Source organism: Sinocyclocheilus grahami, unplaced genomic scaffold, assembly GCF_001515645.1.
Source record: "Sinocyclocheilus grahami isolate Dianchi unplaced genomic scaffold, SAMN03320097.WGS_v1.1 scaffold57.1, whole genome shotgun sequence".
NCBI classification, from domain to species: domain Eukaryota; kingdom Metazoa; phylum Chordata; class Actinopteri; order Cypriniformes; family Cyprinidae; genus Sinocyclocheilus; species Sinocyclocheilus grahami.
The window spans coordinates 1,084,127-1,100,341 of NW_015505236.1; the positions used below are offsets into that span (position 1 = coordinate 1,084,127).

Consider the following 16,215-nt stretch of genomic DNA (forward strand, 5'->3'; position numbering starts at 1 on the left):
TTGTGTTTCTCATAAGAAATAAAGTCATACAGGTTTGGAACGACACGAGGGTGAGTAAACGATGACGGAGCTGGCATGTTTGTGTGACCTGTCCCATTAAATCAGACTTTCAGAATCCACTGACGTATAGTCGACTTCAAAATAGTTTTCTTTATAATTGTTTGAATTATTTATTAGTCTATTTAGGTATGACCCACGTGACAATGTTGCTGTCACGTGAAACCAGGGCAATGTCATGTGACTGACACGAGCGCCGTACAGCGGCATTAGCGAGCTCTCGCTAGCACAACGATACAGTTTAACTCGGTAGAAACAGTTCACTCATGCTAAACAGTAAACCCTTACGATACGTTACTTCATAAACAGAATATTCATGGTTGTGATGCATTAAACGGCTTTAAAAAACTGCTAGAGTTGTCTAAGCTAGGCCTCGGTTAACTGCTCTGCAAGTGAAACTATGGAGAACGACCCAAAATGTAAACAGTGTTGTTAAACATCTTTTGGCATTAATCTGATACTTTAGGGGACCTACACAACCGGGATTCATGTCGCTTGCTAAACCGTTTCATCTGGAATTTCAGAATGAACGGTGAGTTGTAAATATGAGGTGATGGATTCACGCTGTTACTTTGTTTATTTGTATATACAGCACATTTATTGTTATCTAAATAGTTTGTGAGGCAGCCAGAGGTTTCAGAACATTCAGTCTGTGTCACGGTAGTTTGAGAATGCAGATCCTAAAATGTCATGCTTCTGTAAAGAGCTAAATGACAAGACCATTAAAAATGGAATAAAATAGAGTAAACTTGAAATTAAATTTGGATTACTTCGAAGTGTAAATCTGATCGGTCTGTCTACATATCTCTATATCTACAGTAGCAGCAACAACTTCATTTCTTTATAGATAAAGATCTGCTTATAACACAATAACAGATCTGTTGTTTGGACAGGTCATGTCAAGTGTTACTATGTTGGGCGTCATTCAGGACAAAAATCAAAGTGCATGAAACTAATTACAGTATGAATAACATTATGCTAAAAGATTGACTGCATATATATATATATATATGTATATGTATATATAATTGTGGGTCTATGAAGAAGAAATAGATCAGTATATTCAAACTGACAGTGCCTACACCATTAAAAACAGCTTGTGTTTTTCTATGCAGTAAATCGTTTACCATATTGTTAATCATTGTTGTTCATTTCATGCTCTGTGGTCTTTATGTGTTTATTTTAAGTGTTTTTATGCTGGTAAATTCAGCCAGTAATATTTTAGGACACTGTACCTTACAGGCGTGCAGCAAAATGACCTGAAAAGGCAAAACCTGTTAGAGAGACTTCTTGATGCAGTTAAACAGGTACGGTGACATTGAGTTGTTTCATTGACTCTATGATAATTAATTTTTTTCCAGTGTTAACACAAAACATTTCCTCTTTGACAATGCTGGCTTGGAACGAGGAGAGAAGTGGTTTATATGCTTTTCAGTAGCTAATTATAACACTAGAGCTACCAGGATGACTGGTGTATTAGTACTAATATATATATATATATATATATATATATATATATATATATATATCACATGATTTATGACACAAATTTTTACAATTATTAAATAAATTTCTCTTATTAGTGTTATTATTGTCCAAATGTACAAATAGCTGTTAATCAGCTGATGTTTTGGCTTAGAAAAAATATATAAATCCTAATGATAAACAACTGTTTTGCCTTTTGTTTGTGACTATTTTGCCTTTGCCTTTTTATGAACAAACACTCCAGTGCTACATAATGCCCTGTTGAGCCATGCCATTTAATTTTGAGTGCAGAAAACTTTGTTTCTCCCACTTACCAGCTGTTGTATTTAATAAGTGAATTTAGTACCAATTGTCAATCAGGTTATTAAATATTAATATTTGTCTAGGTGCCCATTAAGCGACTGCAGGGGTCTGTGAAGAAGATGTATAATAAAAATGACATTTTCAACTGTTTGAATAATTTGTATTTTGAAATATAATAATGTTAGTTAAGGACCGAACATGATTTTTTAAAATAAATGATCTTCTCCTCAGTGCCAAATTCGCTTTGGTGGCAGGAAGGAGATTGCCTCGGATTCTGATAGCAGGTGCCATAAAAAGATTACCTATTTATTTAGAAATCTGAATAAAATAAATGGTTTGATACGATTAAGCCAACATTATGTGCTTTGATTAAATGATAATTTTTTCCCTCTTTTGGTCTTTGTAGAGTCATATGCCTGTGTGCCCAGTTTGAAGCGGTACTTCAACATGGCTTGAGGATAAGCCGCGGTTTAGCCCTCACAGCAGCTGCCATTAAACATGCTGCTGGATTTAGCAGTAAAACTGAAGCAGGTACTGTATCTGATTCCATCAAATAATGGCCATCCAGACCTTACTTTCTGTCACTCACCTTTTGCCAACCATATTAATTGTTGTATGATCTTCAGAAAGAACATGCTGAAAAGAAGTGTTTTTCCAAGCTTTTACTCACTGAGCTCTTGAGAGACATTGCCAGAGAGATTTCCCTAGTAACAAAGAACACACGTGGTGTTTTGGGTTGTTCATAGAGGAAACAGATGCTCATAAGTGATCACGCAGGAAAACCAGGTGCTGATACTGTTTATGAAACCAGATGGTTATGCAACAAGCCTTATAAAAATGGCAAAAAAGAGAAACAAGGTTTTTCTGAGGTTAGTCTTTGCACCTGCTGTGGTTTTGAGCTGTTTAAAATTAACAGCAGAACTAAGAGTGATACTATGAATCAATGCTGAGTACTTTTAGCTTTTGTAGAGGAGAAAGTTGATTGTCACTCAGAAAGTAGTGGGGATTTTGAGTGATGTTCATTAAGCTTGAGTTTCTATTGTAAATAATGTACTTGATGAACTCTGCTCGAAACTAAAGTTCTTAACATACATGATAAAATTCATAGCTGAATGAGTTCACACGCGTATCTGTTGTGCTAAGTTTTATCTTGCAGATGTTTTTGTGTATATGAGTGAAAGACGAAACTTCTGCACAAGGTGTCCGCATAAAACTAAATTTAAAAAAGTGTTTTTATATAAATAGAAAGCATGTTAAATGTTAGTAAAGTGTCGTCTTTAATGTTTTAAATAACTTTTGTGAAAATAAAAAGTCAGTTCCATCGTCATTCAGCGTAACAGATATGTTGACGGCATACTTATTGTGACCTATATTTAAAATATATATCAAAGAAAAAGTGATGATACTAAATTTTATTATATTTTACATGCTTGAAATCTTGGTGACACATAGGTAAAACCTAGTGGTTTGAAGGATAGTGGCATTGATTGGTAAATATTTAAAATTACCATTAATTAGTTTTTGGCGGCTGCATGAGTCTTTTAATGATGATTCTTGTAAAAATGCCTGACAATTTTTAGTATTTGAACTATTGTTGCACTCAATTACATTTTAGTGGGTTTCTTCTGTAAATCATGGTAAAAATATATGATAGTCATTATTTTTTGCTCAGAAAAAATTTAATTAAACAGGATACATTGTAATGTACGGAAAAAAGAACAACATTTAAAACCATTAAACTTTTATTGTTCTGACGCTTGAAAATGACTGTTTATATATGATTTAAAAAAAATAAAAAAACTTTTATTAAGGATGCATAAAATTGATCAAAAGTGACAGTAAAGCCATTTATAATGTTTAATATTTCAGAAAATGTGTAATGTTTAAGATTTCTGTTTTAAATAAATGCTGTTTATTTTCTTTTTTCAACACTGATAATAATAAAAAATGTTTTAGTAACACTTTACTTAAAGCCTTTATGTATAAGTCATTATAAAGGGTTATCAAAGGGTATAATGCATTATAATTATTCATAATGTGCATTGTAATGAGTTATATCTTGTCGTAAATAATTATAACCGAATTTAAAATGCAAAGAGTAACAATGAATTGATAAGCATTATAATGTATTAACTGTGGTTAAAAATGATTCATGGCAATGTACTATGCATTATAAGATTTATTACAAGGCATAATTGATGCATTAAAACTACTTTTATAATGCTATTATAATAGCCTACTATATAATAACCTTATATATATATATATCCCCCCCCGTCCAGCCGGTCCGCACTGAATTTTCCAAACGTAACCGGTCCGTGGTGTAAAAAAGATTGGAGTGTTACCAATGTTTCTTGGGCCCCAAATCTGCATATTGGAAAGCTTTCTGAAAGGGGTCATATGATGCGATTTCAAGTTTTCCTTTCTCTTTGGAGTGTTACAAGCTCTTGATGCATAAAGAAGATCTGTATAGTTGCAAAGACTAAAGTCTCAAATCCAAAGAGATATTCTTTATAAAAGTAAAAAGTCATAATGTACAGTATTTGAAAAATAATGTGTTTTTTGAACATTAAAGCATGCCAACATATTCTGTTACACCAAATACACAAAACAATGATCTTTAAAATAGCATCATATGACCCCTTTAAGGATCACGTAACTGGAGTAATGGCTGCTTAAAATTCAGCTTTGCAATTACAGGAGTGAATAATATAGAAAACAGTTATTTAAAAATGTAATAATATTTCACCGGATTACAGTTTTGACTGTATTTTTGATCAAATAAATGCCTTGATGAAAATAAGAGAATATTTTTGTGAAAAAGGTCACATCTGAACCCACAACCTTTGGTTACCAGCCCAGATATTTAACCACAAGGCTGCAGCAACCTGTATCCTGCAATACCTAAATGTCACAGAGCCCAGAAAAGTATGACTTCCTGGGCCCTATGTGACCCATTTGAAGAAGTGTTACATACAGACAGCTGACCAAGCAAAATGCACCATTGTTTTAATCCAGCAACCAATAAAAAAAAAAATCAAAAATTTTCAGAGGGATGTAAATACAGAACTAAAAACTTATGTTTCAAATAATCGTAGAACTTTTGTGTTGGGATTTTATTTCCTAAATTCTGGTTGACAAAATGACCTCCTTTTATACAACTTCTATCTGTCAGAATTTTCTGTTATGAGGAACTGAGAGCATTAACATGCTGGTTCATACAGGTGTCTGTTGTGTGTTGCAGAGCTGACGTTCTGGTTTTATGTGAAGGAGCACCTCAACCGTCATGAGTTGCAGCGCTTCTACTCTCTGCAGAATATCACATCTGAGCAGGGCCGGGGCCGGGCATGGCTTCGTTGTGCCCTGAATGAACACTCACTCGAGCGCTATCTTCTCATGCTTCTGGCAGACCATGCCCGCCTTAGGTACAGACACCCATGATTCACTGTTGTGGATGTCTTCTGTTGTCTTTCATTAAGTACATATCAGTAAGACTCTAACTTATTGAAGGTTCTTTGGTAATTTCTTTATTCTGCCCCATATTTAGTGCCTTCTATGAAGACTGGGCTTTTGTCCTGGATGAGGAGAGAGCCAGTATGTTGCCCACCATGGCTGCAGGTAATATTTAAGTGAGGTATTTGCCAATTGCTGTTTTGTAGTCGTATTATAATGTGTAGCTTCCCTGTGCAAGTCTGAATTTAGTTTATGTGTCAATAGGGCTCAATTCCATATTGTTTGCCATCAACATCGACAACACGGACCTAAATGGCCTGGACCGCGGGGGGTCGTCGGTGTCCCACTTGCTTAAGGAGTCCACACAGGGCATGAGCAGTTTATGGAAAGAGTCTACTCAAGGTGTCAGCACTCTTCTGCGGGAAATCGGTACCGCCACTGCGGTGGTTCCTGGTTTCATCCCTCGCTCGGATACTCCATCAGACCCACTGCCTATCCTGCCCCGCAGCACTTCTGCAGGTACTTGTCACATACCATAACAGAAATCCACATGAACTGTCAGAAATATGTGCAAACATTGTACTTTTAGGAGTACAACTTGTCACTGTGGTAGCAACCCCTGAAGGGACAACTTTGTACCTTATCTACACCTAAAAGGTGCATATTTGTATTGTAGAGTAGTAATATGTACCCTTAAGGCTCTGATATACTCGCAGCAAAATTCTTTTTCGTTCTCTGCTTTGGGGTAAAAATAAGTTATACCTGAAGTACCTGAGCAGCGCTATTCTGTTACTGAATATAGATAAATATGTAAATATGTGCTGCACGCTTTCCTCTCAATAACAAAATAAACACAAATGACAGCAGTTAGAAAAGAGCGGTTAAGAAAGCATCTGATCATAGCGAAGTGGATATGTTTGCATAAGCTCTACAATTTGGCACTTTTATTTATATAGTCATTTTATTTATATTTAAAATGTTATTTATATAGTCATTTTATTTATTTATATCGTCATTTTTATTTATATAGCACTTTATACAATAGATTCCTTCAAAGCAAGCGACTTTACGGTATTAAACATGAAAAAAAACAGTGTCAGTGTTGCATTCAATTACAATTAAAGCTTCAGTTTCTACTATTATTAAATTCAAGGCATTAATGTTTGCCTAAAAAACCACCACTGGCTCTGCACCCATTTACCTTAATTCATTACTTCAGAGTTATGTGCCCTCTAGAAGCTTGCGTTCTGCAAGTGAAAGGCGTATTATTGTGCCATCTCAAAGAGGCTATATATATATATATATATATATATATATACACACACCTTGCTACGTGTACTGCGTTAGGCTAACCGAGACTTGCCATTTGCACTTATATATTGTTGCTCTTTTGTTAGTTTTGACTGCTTTTATTGTCCTCATTTGTAAGTCGCTTTGGATAAAAGCGTCTGCTAAATGACTAAATGTAAATGTACTATGAAGCAGCTCTCCAGTGTATTCATGTTTTTACTCGCGTCTGATCTCGATGGACTGAGCAGAAGAAATGAACCGGAGAAGATTTCTACGTCAAAGGAGGAGGAGCCCCAGAACACACCTACCTATAACATAATCCTCAGGAAGAAATGGTAGTTCGAAGGTGTTTACTAATCAGAGCAAACTTTTCGGGAAAGTTTGCTTTTAACAAGCTGTTTAGGACTCCCAAAACAATCTCCAAATGAACTTGTTTTTGTCTGATTTTTATTTGAAATGATGCCACAACAGTTTTTTTTTCCGATTTCGCTTTTCGATTAAGGCCTTGATGTATGATTATGAACCTTTTAAGGGTAATTACAGTACCAAGATGTCCCTTTAAAAGTATTGCCTCACTTACAGGTTGTTAATTTTTTTCTGAATATGTGTTTCTTTCCTGTTTTTTTTTCCTTCTCTTTTTTCCACTAATAAATGTTGTTGTAGTGTTATATTGCTATTGATAATTGAGATTCAGGCATCATTTAGTCACCCTCATATTATTCTTTTTACTTGCATTTTAGATTCCAGCTTAAGAAAAGAGCGCAGACGTAAAAAGAAGATCACAAACATCATCTCCTTTGATGATGACTTGGGTGCGGAAGATGAGGACGAGGCTGGTGAGGTCGTTGTGAGGAGTCTCAGGAAGAGTACGGTGGGTCATGTGAGTTCTGAGGAGGCTTTGGACCCTCCGAACTCCACCTCTCCTGTTCACAACGGCCTGACTGAGCCTGGGATTGTGAGCTGGGCTGAAACACCCCCGCAGAACGGAGTATTGCCTGATACCAAGAGCATTGACAATGAAGAGGAGGAAGAGGACGATATTTATGGAAGGAGCAGGTCAGAGCCCCCAGAAGAGGATCATGGGAATGGGGAGCAGTGAGTTTACTTGACGTTTTGGTTTATTTGTTGCATTAATCAAAACCAGTATGTAGTGAGACTTGAATTGAATGGACTTAAATTGACAATTGAAAATAGATATATTAATGAACTATTAACTTTATAATAGCTCTTGTTACACTTGTCACATGCACACTAATGTTCAAACGTTTGGGGTCAGTATGTTTTTGTATGTATTAAAGAAGTTAATATTGATCAAAAGTGACAGCAAATATATTTGTAAAGATACATAGAAATTGTATTTAAAATAAAAACTTTATATTCATCAGAGGAACCTGTATAAGAATGTGTCACGTTTTCCAAAAAAATATTAAGTAGCACAACTGTTCCCCACTGTTTTCACCATATCAGAATATTAGAATGATTTCTGAAAGATCATGTGACACTGAAGACTGAAGTAATGGCTGCTGGAAATTCAGCTTTGCCATCACAGGAATAAGTTACATTTTAAGATGCATTAAAATAGTATCGTTATTTTAAACAGTTGTTGTATTACAATAATATTTCAAAATATGAATGTTTTACTGTATTTCTGAACAAATAAATGCAGCCTTGGTGAGCATATGTGACTTCTTTTTTACCTACCCCAAACTTTTGAATGATAGCATATTTACTATAGTAGTAACTATAAAAACATAAACCAAACCCTATAGTAAATACATGTTGTTAATTAATATTACTTGTAATCTACTTGTGGAATTACATTGTAATAAAGACACATTCAAATAAAGTGTGACCATAAGATTCTGCTCTGCATAGGATGGTTGTGGGGAGTTTATCCAGTGTTTCCACATGGAGTCCAAGGCAAATCATCACTGACAATGACAACTCGCACATTCTCATACCTCTGGCCCCCAGTGAGCCCTACACACAAGGTCAGACCCACAGGCTGTCAGACAATGTCCTCATTCAGGGACATCTTGCTATGTTTTCACAATCTTGTCCTCATCGATGTGGCAGGCATTTTTATGTGTCTTTGGATTTTCCAAATGTAAAAATGAACTTAAAATAAAGCACTACGTAATTGAGAGTGTTATGTGTAACCACGGTCCTGGCATTGCGAAATTTGCTATTTTTGTGCTTACAGCTGGCAGTTCAGTTGAGAATGTCGAATGTCATGGACAGAAGGAGCGCTCAAGCCCACCAGCTGACAGTGAAAAACAAAGCCAACTCCAGTTTAGGTATCTGATACAAAAGAACACATTTTTGTAAGATTTCTGTTAGTAAAATTTCTACTTTGAAGACTGATACTTATAGTCTGTATTACCTTTTGCTGTCTCAGCATGGAGTCAGACTTACCAGCACAGATTGTGCCTGTGACCAGTGTTTTGCCGACCCCTGGCCTTCCCGAATCCATGACAGTTGGTGAGTCGACCTAAGACAAACCCTATCATTGTCCAGAGATCTTCCTTGGGTCTTAAGCTCTTTTTAATTTTATTTTTGAAAGTTACACCTTTACAGGAACAGAGTTTATACCAATTTAAATGGATAGTTCATCCAAAAATGGTAATGGCAGTTCTGTAAAAATTTTTTTGTCATTTATTTAGCTCGTTTCAAACCTCTATGCTGTTTTTCCATGGAACACAATTTGAAGATTTTTGTATGTTCACACAGCTCTTTTTAATACAAAGGCCAAGCTCTAAAAATGTTTGAAATTTAAATATCAGTAAGATTTCTTTTTATTTGAAAAATTAGTAATCAGCTAAATGTATTTGCAAGTGATCAAAAGTGAGAGTACACATTTACATGGTAACAAAACAATGCTGTTTCAAATAAATGCTGTTTTTTTTTGACTTTCTATTCCTCAAAGATTCCTGAAAAAAGTATCAGGTTTCCACAAACATATTAAGTAGCACAACTGTTTTCAACATTGATAATAATAAGAAATATTTATTGAGCAGTAAATCAGCATACTAGATTTCTGAAGACACATGTGAGTCTGAAGACTGTAATAGCTACAGAAAATTTAGCTTTGCCATCAAATAAATACATTTCATTTTTAAATATATTAAAATAGAAAAGTTATTTTAAAATGTAATTTTTTTTTAGTTTATAATATTAATAATTTGCTGAATGATTAATATATATATATAATTGCAATCTTGGTGAGAGCATAGCAAAACTTATCGACCCTGAACATTTGTTTAGTAGTTTATTTAAAAAAAGTCTTAAGAAGCCATATAACTTTTGTTGGAGTTTGACAGTCGTTGTATGAATAAAAGCTGGATGATTCTTCAAAAATTATCTTCTGGTGTTCCACAAAAAAAATGTCAGCAGACTGTTTTGGAACAACATGAAGGTGAATAAGCACCGATAGAATCATTATTTTAAATATGTGTAATGACAACTTTCATTTTTGAGTGAACTGTTCCTTTAAAACTACACTTTTTGTATATTTGAGCTTCATCTAAAGCATTTAGGTCTTTGAGGGTTTGGTCTGTGGACAGATGGCATCATTGAGGTAATTTGCCTTGACTACAGCTCTGTTGTCTAGTGGTTTGGTGCCGATGTGAGGCCGTTTTAATCATCATTTAAATATCGGCCATATGACTTTGCCTTTGAAAACATGACTTTGAAACTGGAAATTATGATCGTGATCTAACAACTTACTGTTTTTGTGCTGCTGAGACATGCTATGCTTGTAGGGACAGACATCATTTTGGACTTAAATAGGATTTCTATTCTTTTGATTCACCCCTGCATACTTCCTCTTTCCAGATGAGGGCACTGTTGGTTCAGTGTGAAATATTCTCACGTTGTTCCTCTTTCTCTGTCTTTTGTTTGGACACAACTCTGAGATGGGGCTGGAGGTGACTGATCCAGTTATACTTCAGCTTTCAAAAATGAAAAAGAGAAAAGATGAAAGCAAGAAAATGCAGGGTGCCCGAATATGCTGGTGCTCTCAGACATGAGTAAAATTTCATTTCAGATCAAAGATGGCTTTCTCAGTATGCCTTAATAACCTATTAACTGCTATTTAATTATGGATACAACAAACATTACCTTTAAGGCATGAAAATGCTATATTCTACTTAGTTTTGTGATTTATGTGCTATAAAGTAGACAGGTTTTGACCTGGATCATTATATTTATGTACTCCACAGACTGTTTTTTATTCAGTGCTAAAAGAATTGGGGTTTTCTAACATTATAGTTTGTTTAATATGCAGAAATTTCTGAATTTCTTTCTTCTGCAAAACACAATTTTTGGTCCATTCAATGGAAGTCAATCGTAACAAAAATGGTTGGGTTACCACCAGCAGTCTGAAAAATGTCATCTTTTAATTTCCACACAAGAAAGAAAGCCATAAAGGTTTGTAATGACATTAGGATGAGTAAATAATGACAGAATTCTCATTTTTTTGGCTGGAACATTAAGTTAATTTCCTAAAACATCTTTGACTATATGTAAACATTGAAGTAATTGATTGCAATACATTTTGCTTGTAACTAGGGGTGTACTGATAGTATCATGCCATGATGTATCGTGGTTCAAAATGTAAAATTCATCCTGATAATGCAGAGTGTCTGATTTTGCCGGTATATTACAATAAAAGATTTGAAAATAATATTTAATATTGCAGCTTATAATAATAGAATTATATTTTAAGAATATAACAACTTTTTAAAATGTATTTAATCAATTAGTCTAACATAATTTTGTATTTTCAGTAGGGTTGCAAAGGGGCAGAACATTTCCGGTAAATGTCTGGAAACTTTCCAAAAATTTCCAAAAGTTTCTGCAATTTACCGGAAATTTTCTGCATCTTTGCAACTCTAATTTTCAGCTAAGCAGAATCATGCATTTTTCTATTTTCTATCATAGCATTTTTATGAACAGCACTTTCTGTAAACTTTATCATATGTCTTAGAAATTATAGTAATAATAATAACAGTAATAATAGCAATAAACCCCCCCCAAAAAAATTTTTTTGCTTTTTGTTTAAAGTATCATTAGAGTAACCCTTTTGTGAGATCAGGATCGAATGAGATCAGTATGTGTATCGAACCGAATAATAATATGAGTGTATAGTTACACTCCTACTTGTAACCCAAAGCTGCAGGTTCAGTCCCTAGCAGGGGTGACCCCATTGCGCTTTTAAGTAGACATTTAATCCCAGGTTACTCCAGAGGGAATCTCCATGCAGATAATGCACTGTAAATAGCCTTTGATGAAAAGCCTGTGCTAAATGTGAACCAGTTCCAGGTGTCTCAGACTGCTGTCTGTGAACCTTGCTTTCTGGGAAGGAAGTCAAAGCTTCGCCTCCTGTACTTGCCTGCTTCCTCTCAGGATTACAAACATACTTGGACCACCTCATCCTGGTGTGTTTCTCCTCCTCCAGATGAGGGGCTCTGGGAGAGGGACTGGGTTCTTCCGCAAGAATTCTCCTCCAGATCCTTCTCCGTCACACACACTTCTTTGCTCCTGTGTAGCGTTACCGTGACAAGTGCATAGTGCAGCACATATTTACAAAATTCTTTGAGTGGGTGAAAAACAGCCTTATCAACAGAGTTGTTTTGTAAAATTCCCCTACTGTACTTTATGTGAAACAGTGTCAAAGCAGCTTGCATACAGTCTTTATTAGAAAACATGTACACTATGGGTGTCCCCGACTAAGGATTTACATAGTCGAATCAGAATTGTCGAATCTTGCCAATAGTCGACTGATAGTCGAATCATATGTTTGGGGGCAGGGGGGGTAAAATACATTTCCAAGGGTCAGGTCGTCAGACATTCGTCAGTCATAAATACTGACGTTAACACATCAGGGAAAATGTGTATCTGATTAATAGGTTTAACTATTATTAATTAGGTGATTAACATCTCCAAGGGTCAGGTCGTCAGACATTCGTCAGTCATAAATACTGACGTTAACACATCAGGGAAAATGTGTATCTGATGCCTCACAGATGCAAATGTTTTGATTAATAGGTAGTTAACATTGGCCAGCTGCATATCATATTGTTTATTACTTATCAGAGCTGATGAAACTGAAGATTTGCACTAAATAAATCCAAATAATCCACACATAAGATGAAATCAACGGATGCAAGGAGTAGTCGATGAAGCCTGTGTGCATTAATGTTTACTGTAACTGTATAGAGATTTTCACGGAGGAAATTAACGAATATTTCACAACACTCTGAAATAATTGATTCTGATTGGTCAGTTACGACATTTAGTGGTAGGGCTGGGTGATACAATGAATGTTAGCATATTATCTCAGTAATATTTGCTCACTATTTAAAATTCGGGAATGCTGTGAATTTCATGATAATGTGAAAGGTTTAGCTTATAAATACAGCCGGTTTCACTCCCCTTTTTGGTCTCGCATGTATGACAAATACATAAACATTTGAGAGCAGCTGATAGTCAGTGCGTAATAACAGAGTCCTTTTAAGTCAAGTAATTTCACTCTGCGGTCATCTTTGAAACGCGTCTCGGACAGCTATTTCAGTCATTCAAGTACAGCTCCTATCTCTTTGAATAAGAAAACCTCAAATTCTCCAAAGCTGTTCACCGGAGCTTCTAACGGCAGCTGCAGTAATGCGATGACTTTTACCAAATGATCGGCTCTTCAGAAGACAGTACTATTCCACCATATTGTGTTTTTCACTTTCTCCCATTCATAAGTAATATGATTGCAGCAACTTCGTATACCTTACAGTCTTTGGAAATGTTAGCAATAGTGCCTATTTGTATGAGCATTCTGTTAAGGGACTCAAAGATTTAAGTTTACAATTTTTTTTTTGCAGCATTGAGCACTGTTGACAATCATAGACATACAGTGGTGGCCAAAATGATTAGAACACTAGTATTTTCACCAGTTAAAAAATGGTTATAAGTCCATTATTTCTATCTTTTGCTGTAGTGTGTCAGTAGGAAATATCAGTTTACATTTCCAAACATGCATTTGCCATTAATTGTAATAATCCAGTAAGTTTTTTGTTTTGCACGCGGAGTCTGACAACAGCCAATGCTCCACACAGAGATCTGGTCTCACCATCATCCATTCTGTCTGGAATGATATGAAGAAACAGAACAAACTGAAACAGACTAAATCCAGAAGAACTGTGGCAAAGTCTTCAAGATGCTTCAAGAAACCTATACCTGCAAAGCTACCTGAAAAACTATGCACAAGTGCACCTAGGGCAAAAGCTGCTTTAAATGCAAAGGATGGTTACAACAAATGTTAATTTAATTTAGTTAATAGAAGTTAATTGATAAAGAAAATCTATTTATGACATTATTTTTGACAGCAACCTCATTTTACAGCATTTTTACACAAGGGCCTAAAACTTTTAACAGTACTGTAGCTTTGCAGGTATAGGTCTCTTGAAGCATCTTGGCGACGTTGCCACAGTTCTTCTGGATTTAGTCTGTCTCAGTTTGATCTGTTTCTAGGGCTGGGCTGATAAACGATATCATATCGAATCGCGATAATATTTATGTCGATAACGATGATAAGCTCTAGACATTTTTACTCGATATGGATTAATCTAACAGCCAATTACACAGCAGAAATAAACATGAGCCAGCCAGTCAGCATGCAGCATTTAGCTTGCACGTCAAAGTACACGCCCATTTCCTCGACACGAGGAGGAAAAAATGTGTGGATACAGCGAAGAAAGAGAAATTGAAAGCAAAACTAACCTCGAGTTATCATCCCAAGATGACGAAATTGGACCAAGGACCATTTATCCGCTCGGCTCCAAGTCCAAACAGCAGTGCAGCGCGAGCTTACTAGAGCAGATGCGTTTACTTGATCATCTCAGTCACACGACCACTAAACAGCATTCAGTGAGAAGCACTTGAATTCAGTGAAGAACACTTCTCTGTGATTTAAACTAGTTTAAGGCCAGATGGAACAGAGCTGACAAACTAGAGAAACACCACGCAATAAAACAGTCAGAAGGCTTTTTAATCTACAAATCGCCATAATTTACCATGGATTTACTGTAGTAACACTAACTGTACCATGGTATTGTGACAGAAATGAGGAATATTCATACAGAATTTTATTATATTATTAATGTAGACATTAAATGTATTAAAGGAGTAATACATTTAACTGTAATGGAATATAATTACAGTATTTTTGTGTGTGATTAAGCTATAGCATTTGTGCATTTATACTAAATGCATGGCTTAACTGTGGTTATCATGATTTAAATGTACGCTACTATGAAATACCAATGGTTAATTGTAATATACAGTGGGGAAAAAAAGTATTTAGTCAGCCACCAATTGTGCAAGTTCTCCCACTTAAAAAGATGAGAGAGGCCTGTAATTTTCATCATAGGTATACCTCAACTATGAGAGACAAAATGAGAAAAAAAAATCCAGAAAATCACATTGTAGGATTTTTAAAGAATTTATTTGCAAATTAAGGTGGAAAATAAGTATTTGGTCAATAACAAAATTTCATCTCAATACTTTGTTATATACACTTTGTTGGCAATGACAGAGGTCAAACATTTTCTGTAAGTCTTCACAAGGTTTTCACACACGGTTGCTGGTATTTATTGACCAAATACTTATTTTCCACCATAATTTGCAAATAAATTCTTTAAAAATTCTACAATGTGATTTTCTGGATTTTTTTTTCTCATTTTGTCTCTCATAGTTGAGGTATACCTATGATGAAAATTACAGGCCTCTCTCATCTTTTTAAGTGGGAGAACTTGCACAATTGGTGGCTGACTAAATACTTTTTTGCCCCACTGTAACTCAAACACTTAGAATATTTAAAGTTTACCATAAAAAAAGAGGTCGTTACAATTTTTACATGTTACTATTTTTGTTAATGAACATAAATTTACATCTGCATTCTAACTCAAGCTACTAGCCTACAACTGTCAACTGTCATATTATTGTCATATTATTAATATTGCAGCCTGCACTTTAAACTGTGCCAAAGATATGTGCCATCGAAGTCAGGCAACACAAACCTGTTAAATATATTTAAAGCAATATCACCCGTTATCACATGTAGAAAATATAGTTTTTAAATTAAATTTAAAAAAATGCCGCAATATTTAATGTATTATTTAATTATTATACCATTAATTAACTTAATTTGCAGTTAACTAGTTAAGTATTTAAATAATTAACCTACTAAGCTGTTGGTGTCTGGGCTTATTTATTTATTTATTTTTAAATGACATGGGACTTTGTGACTTCCTGCACTTGCTATACTTCATAGTCATTTTTATAATAAATCCAAAAGCAAGAGTGAAAAAACCTAGGGAGTTGAAATGGCAACTGAGCTAACGGGTGATCCTCTGCTGCCATCTACTGGATATAATGGTAATTTCATGTCATTTTCATCTTAAGTCTTTGTTTTCCACCAGGAGATACTTTTTCCCCCTGTCTTCTTCATGAATGAAAGTGAACATTTAAAGGGAATTTTGGCAAAGTGAAAAAAAAAGGCTTTAAATTATTATAAGTGTTTAAAAAATGTAGGGTTTTATTATTTTTTTCCTTTTGGGGGGGGGGGGGGGGGGGGGA

General features: G+C 35.1%; 1 protein-coding gene across 1 annotated transcript in view; it reads left to right on the plus strand.

Annotated features, from left to right (window-relative positions):
• The first annotated feature begins 247 nt into the window (after window positions 1–247).
• Window positions 248–16,215, plus strand: part of snx29 (sorting nexin 29) — a 227,934-nt gene continuing 211,966 nt past the window's right edge. The window contains exons 1-11 of the mRNA XM_016270687.1: window positions 248–589; window positions 1,300–1,364; window positions 2,077–2,129; window positions 2,252–2,376; window positions 5,090–5,270; window positions 5,393–5,463; window positions 5,563–5,817; window positions 7,329–7,683; window positions 8,464–8,579; window positions 8,792–8,885; window positions 8,987–9,069. Of these exons, the coding sequence (XP_016126173.1) occupies window positions 583–589; window positions 1,300–1,364; window positions 2,077–2,129; window positions 2,252–2,376; window positions 5,090–5,270; window positions 5,393–5,463; window positions 5,563–5,817; window positions 7,329–7,683; window positions 8,464–8,579; window positions 8,792–8,885; window positions 8,987–9,069 (1,405 nt within the window). The 5' untranslated portion in view covers window positions 248–582. The remainder of the gene's footprint in view (window positions 590–1,299; window positions 1,365–2,076; window positions 2,130–2,251; window positions 2,377–5,089; window positions 5,271–5,392; window positions 5,464–5,562; window positions 5,818–7,328; window positions 7,684–8,463; window positions 8,580–8,791; window positions 8,886–8,986; window positions 9,070–16,215) is intronic.